The 6,600-nt window shown below is 36.6% G+C and overlaps 1 protein-coding gene across 1 annotated transcript; it reads left to right on the forward strand.

Moving 5' to 3' along the window:
* Window positions 1-632: 632 nt before the first annotated feature.
* On the forward strand, window positions 633-1,934 carry LOC128870016 (ATP-dependent DNA helicase pif1-like). The gene has a single exon (XM_054112613.1). The coding sequence runs from the start codon at window positions 633-635 to the stop codon at window positions 1,932-1,934; it is 1,302 nt and encodes a 433-aa protein (XP_053968588.1).
* Window positions 1,935-6,600: the final 4,666 nt, after the last annotated feature.

The following is a 6,600-nucleotide window of genomic DNA, read 5'->3' on the forward strand; positions in this document are numbered from 1 at the left end:
CGAAGCAATTTGGCGTATCTTTTCATTTGTGATCCATGAAAGACACTCTACAGTAGTCCTTTAAGAAAACGGTCAACGAGTTTATTTTAATGAATCTAACGCGGCAGACAGAGCGGCACGTCCACCGTCGACAACTTAAACAAGTTTCTTCACAGTCTGTCAAACTGATGCTGATTTTGCTTTCACTTTGCTGTATGCTGACATGCCACGATATTACACCTGGAATGCATCATCGAAATCGTTTCAGCGTCGAAAACATGGAACACCAGTTGAAGGACATCCAAATGCATTTTCTTTAGACGCTCGGGGTCGCATCTACAAAGTACATCCAAATAACGATGAGTGTTATTATTTGCGGTTGTTGTTGGTGAATGTTCGTGGTCCGATATCGTTTGAGAGAACAATTAATGGACAGCTGTGTGCGACTTACCGTGAGGCATGTCAACTATTGCATTTACTTGAGAACGATTCGCACTGGGATGAAACGCTCAAGGATTCCGTAATATCTTCATCGCCGCATCAAATTCGTACATTGTCCCCTCGAATCCAAAAGATTTGTGGGTTAAGTATAAAGATGACATGTCTGAGAATTGCATCGTGTGCGCCGTCAAACTTTGAATCCTACACTACAAATGACTGCAGAAATTTACAATGAGACATTGATCATGATAGAAGATATGTGTTTATCAAAGGCTAATAAAGTATTGTCGTGTTTGGGAATGACATCACCAAATCGTCATATGCACGATGCATTAAACCACGAGTTGCAAAGAGAACATCAGTACGACATTGAAGCATTGGCCGAAACAGTTCGTACAAATGTTCCACAATTAAATCAACAACAAAGAATTGCGTACGACACTTTGATAGAAGCTGTGAACAGTGGATCTGGTGGAATTTATTTCCTTGATGCTCCCGGAGGAACCGGAAAAACGTTTTTAATTTCATTGCTTTTGGCGAGGATCAGATCGCGAAATGATGTTGCTCTAGCGTTGGCTTCATCTGGAATAGCTGCAACTCTGCTAGAAGGCGGGCGAACTGCACATTCTGCCTTGAAATTACCACTAAACATGCAAATCACCGAAACACCAATTTGCAACATCGCCAAAAATAGCGTAATGGCCAAGATCCTACAGGTATGCAAATTGATTGTTTGGGATGAATGCACAATGACCCATAAGAGGTCACTGGAGGCACTGGACAGAACGTTGAAAGATCTTCGTGACAACCAAAATATTTTCGGTGGGGCCATGATTCTGTTGTCAGGTGATTTTCGTCAGACTCTTCCAGTTATTCCCCGATCAACTGTTGCTGATGAACTAAATGCATGCCTAAAATCATCAAATTTGTGGCAGTACGTAAAGCCACTCCACTTAACAACTAACATGCGAGTATTTTTGCAGCAAGATGAAACTGCAAATGTGTTTGCGAAGCAGTTGTTAGACATTGGAAATAATAAAGTTGCAGTGGACACCTCGACCGGATTCATCACATTACCTACAGATTTCTGTCACATCACAGACTCAAAAGTGGAGCTTATTCAGCGAGTTTTCCCAGATATAGCGCAAAAGTTCAATAACCATAATTGGCTGGGTGAACGAGCAATATTAGCAGCGAAAAACAAAGATGTCGAGGATCTTAATGCGACCATTCAGAATTTTCTTCCAGGACAGTTGGTTTCCTTCAAATCAGTCGACACCGTAATGAACCAGGATGACGTAATCAACTATCCCACTGAGTTCTTAAATTCACTGGAATTGCCTGGATTACCACCTCACAATTTGCAGTTAAAAGTAGGATCAGTTGTCATCATGCTGCGTAACATTAATCAACCTCGACTATGCAATGGAACAAGACTGGCTGTGAAAAGACTGATGAATAACGTCATTGAGGCGACAATCATAAAAGGAAAATACAAAGGAGAGGATGTCTAGATCCCGCGGATACCGATGAATCCAAAGGACTTACCATTCGATTTTAAACGCTTACAATTTCCAGTACGTCTGGCCTTTGCGATGACCATAAATAAATCGCAAGGACAGTCGTTAGAAGTTTGTGGAATCAACTTGGAGTTTCCCTGTTTCGCGCATGGACAATTATACGTCGCGTGTTCGCGCGTCGGAAAACCGTCTTCTTTGTTTATTTACGCACCACAAAACAAAACAAAAAATATAGTTTATGAGAAAGCTTTAAATTAATTAACAGACTGTATCATAGCAGTGTTTGTCTGTCAATATCAAATTTAAACCTTATAAATAGCCAGCATCAGGAACACCCTTCTTTATAATTAAGCAACATGATGTGTCGAAAATAATAAAACTTCATGCTTAATTCAAAATGTGCTTTTTTTATTAAATACGGATTCGCCTTGTTTGTTTTAAGATTATTTTATACAAAAGTTTAGGCATTTTATTTATCGATTGAGGCAGTACGAAGTCTACCGGGTCAGCTTGTATTATAATATATTATATACAGTTCTTTACAATACCTTTTAATAATTAAACTATGCGACGAAGTATTGGGGTCAAAGATTAGATCTTCCAAAAAATTTAAAACTTAAATTTAAAAAACTTTTGACCGGTTTTAAAAAATTGTTTGAAATGCAGAATTATATACTTTGTATATAAAAATAAAACCAAAAAATATTGTTATGAAAAATACCTATTTTTTATAACAAAAAAATATATATATTTAACTTAAATAAATTACACGTCATTATTAAAAGTGGGTAAAAGAGAATTAAAACCGTATGTATGTTAGGAAGGCGAATGCATATAAGCTGATGATAATTGTTATTTCGAATTAAAAAATGTCCGGTTAAATCTAAAAGCGAAACAGCAATGGAAGTTGAACTGAGTATAACACCAATTGTTGAAATATAGACTATTATAGCAATATTTTGATTAAATATCAAGATATGTAGGAGCTGTTATAACAATTTTCAAAAATGGCGGTTCAAAGAAGTTGGGATAAACTGGGAAATTACGAGTCACTATGTTTATATGAGTAGAAATTACCAAATATGTTTATGTTTATAGATCTCCATAGCCCCGATACATGCCATGCCTTTGGAAAACTGCATATCCAGCAGTATTCTAAAAATTTCTTTTAAAAAGAAGTAATTTTTGATGAAAATTTGCTGAATTTTTTTTATTTATAAAATTTTTTCTTAACCCTCTAACTGGCACATCCGCCTTGAGGCGGATGTCACAAAAATTAAAAAATTATGAAATGCAGATTGTGTATCGTCAAACATTTACATGTATATGGTAGCTGTTATCCCAACCTACACGTGTGAGTGTAACTGTAATATGACGTTTGGTTACATCGCTATGCTCATTTGAATTCGAAAATTCACGTTGTGTGGACGAAAAATTATTTTTCATTTTTCAATTTTTATGGTTTCGTAAAGGTAGGTAGTTTAATTTTCAGTATATATATCAAGTTTTATCAAAAATATAAAAAAGTGATGCGTTGAGAAACTTTTGTGAGGTCCGCCTGTGGGCGGATGTGCCGGTTTACGTCATAAAAAGTGTCCCCTTTATTGCGTCATACATTTTTGTTCAACAATTTGAAAAAAGTGCACAATTGATTTTTTTTATAGAAGAAACATGGATTTGCGCAAGAGAATCAATCTTAGCCATTGTTCCGATGAAGAAGTTATCGAATTGATGGAGTCTATTGAATCTATTGAATCCGGAAACGCGGAATTTACAGTTTGGGAACAATACGAACGAATCGAATTCCGAATTGTAAACTACCGAACGATAAAGACATAAAAGATGAACCACGTGGATATTCAACGGAATTTATTGGTAGTGCATAAGGAGTGGATATCTCAACTGTGTTGTGGAAAGATAACCAGTCGGTTCGTTTAGTATCAACTTATGTTGGCGTAAATGATTTTCAAAGAAACAATCCGAATGTACAACCAGCAAAAGCTGCACGATATGATCGATCAAAAAAAAAAATTCATCGAAGTTGACAGTCCGAAAACTATTCGTGAGTATAATAGCCACATGGGTGGTGTTGATTTAATGGATGGCTTAATGGGCCGCTACCACATTCGAATTAAATCGCGTGATGCAATAGTCCACTTGTTCTATCACTTCCTCGACATGGCTTTAACAAATTCATACGCGCTTTATCGTCGTATTAATGCCGAAAAAAAGGATTCAAACTATGATGTGGAAGAAAAAGTGTTGAATTTGCCAGAATTTCATGAAGAAATTGCTGATAAACTGGTAAAATTTACCGAGAAAAAATCGGTCGGACGACCAAAAACGTCAGGTAAGCGCACATCGGTAGATGAACCACTATCACCACTACCAGGTAGTTCGGCTCATGGTAGAAAGCCGAAACATCCAACTGAAGATTGGATGAACAGGATCATTTCCCACGGTGGTTGCCGAAGAGCGGTGGAAAAAAACAATGTAAAAATTCGGGTTGCAAATCAGAAACTCAATGTGTTTGCACAAAATGCAATTTGCATTTGTGTTCTTCAACCAACAAAAATTGTTTTACCGTATATCACCAACAAGAATAATCATATTGTTTGATTTTATAATGTTCTTCATTTATGACTATCATTATAAACTTATTTTTCATCATTATCTTTTATTATTTTCAATAAAAAAAAATTTTTATAATATGTTTCATAAAAAAATCTTTGTAACACATTTTTTGACTTAAACCGGCACAAATGCGCGGGGATGATTTTTTTGTGTTATTTAGTCATAAAAGAACTTAGAAAAAGTTCCCGACCGTTTCTGTCGGCGATTTCAATTTGGCCGGTTAGAGGGTTAAAAATGAATTTATTTTTATAAAAATAAGCTAACATTAAATTAAAAGAAAATAAAATGTCAAAACTGGCAATTATGTAGTGATCTTATAATTATGTAACACACTATGTGTATAAAAAATAGAACCACCAACATTTTTTGCGTAACAAGTTATATATTATAATACGTATATTAAAATAAAGATAACTTCTGTTTTATACCCTATGATCAGAAAGTATCGGGAATGTTTAAATAAAACAAAACAGAGCTAAATTTCAAGCAAATTTATTTCATCTCTTTCAAAATATGACCCTTCTGAAGCAACACACATGTGCCAACGATTAACCCAGTGCTGCATGCACCCCTGGTAGGCCAACGAAGAGATGGCCTTCAGCATTCTCTTTGATCTCCTCTATCGACTGAAATCTCCTTCCACGAAGTGATAACTTCAACTTGGGAAACAACAAGAAGTCGCACGCGGCCATATCAGGTGATTACGGTGTTTGCACGATGGTATTTACTTGGTGTTTGGTCAAATAATCCAGCACAATATGGGTTTGGTGCGATGGCGCGTCATCATCGTGCAAAATCCAAAAATTGTTTGCCCACATTTTCGGCCGTTTGCGAAGTACAGCATCTCCCAAACGCTTCAAAACGGATAACTCTTTATTGACTGTCTAGCCCGATGGAAGGTACTCATGGGACACTTTACCTTAGGAATCGAAGAAAACAGTCAACATCACCTTTCCGGTACTTTTTGATCATAGGGTATATAAACTATTCAACAGTATATATATATATACATATAAGTTAGTGCATTGCACACTTGCAAAGCTAAAAGAGAGGTTTGATGATTCCCTTGAAACACTCCCACGTTACTGGCTGTTTGTAATTAGATCGCACAGCTTACTCCCACGCCTGCTTGGCTTTTGGATTTTGTAAATAAATCTCACAGCGGCCAAGCTGATCGTCAATTAACGTGACTTTGGGCAGCTTGAGGAATGCAGCTGAGAATACATTCGTACCAACATACAAACAAAGCTGCCGGCGCATCTATACCAATACAAACTCATCGTTGAATAGCTACACCGCAAGTAGGGATTTGGGGTTGATTGTAAGAACATAGTTTTTAGTTGAGATTTGATATTAATAAAGAAAAGAGAGCTAGAAAAGGACCCTTCAATTCAATAACACAAAGAGAACTGGCAGAAAACCCTAAAATCCATCAACACAGGGACAACTGGCAAAAAACCATTTAACTTGTTACATTGCTATATTACACTATAAAAATACTGTAAGTAATTGTTCGGTTTTTAATGTGTGATCCAGTGCAATTGAAGAAAAGAAATATTTTCCGAGGGTACTAAGGGAGAAAATAATACTTTTTTTTTTTTGGAATTTTTTCTTCCGGGCTTACGGTCTACAAATCTAGTAAGCAGTCTTTAGTTTCAAAAAAAAAAAAAGCAAAAAATTTACCAAAATGAGTGTAACTAGGGAACAAGTAATCGAGATTTTGAGACAACAAAATGAGCTAAATAAAAGAGAATTGAATGCCCAGTTGGATGAAGTGATGCAAACACTTCGGCGCTTAGAGCCGCCATCCGCGGAGAGTTATCTTCCCGTGGAAATAAATCCAACTGTGGTCGGGGGCAACAAAAATATGGATTTAATAAAATCCTTACAAGAATTTAAGGGGGATACTGCTTCTTATCCGGCCTGGCGTTCCGCAGCAGAATTCGCCATTGGCTACTACAAAGAGGGTTCAGAGCAATATTATGTTGCAATGGGGGTATTTAGAAACAAGATAATAGGCCCCGCA

Source organism: Anastrepha ludens, chromosome X (assembly GCF_028408465.1).
Source record: "Anastrepha ludens isolate Willacy chromosome X, idAnaLude1.1, whole genome shotgun sequence".
Taxonomy (NCBI): Eukaryota; Metazoa; Arthropoda; class Insecta; order Diptera; family Tephritidae; genus Anastrepha; species Anastrepha ludens.

Bases quoted from the DNA above. Each gene is read 5' to 3' on its own strand.
- LOC128870016 (XM_054112613.1), top strand. From the start codon at position 633: ATGACTGCAGAAATTTACAATGAGACATTGATCATGATAGAAGATATG.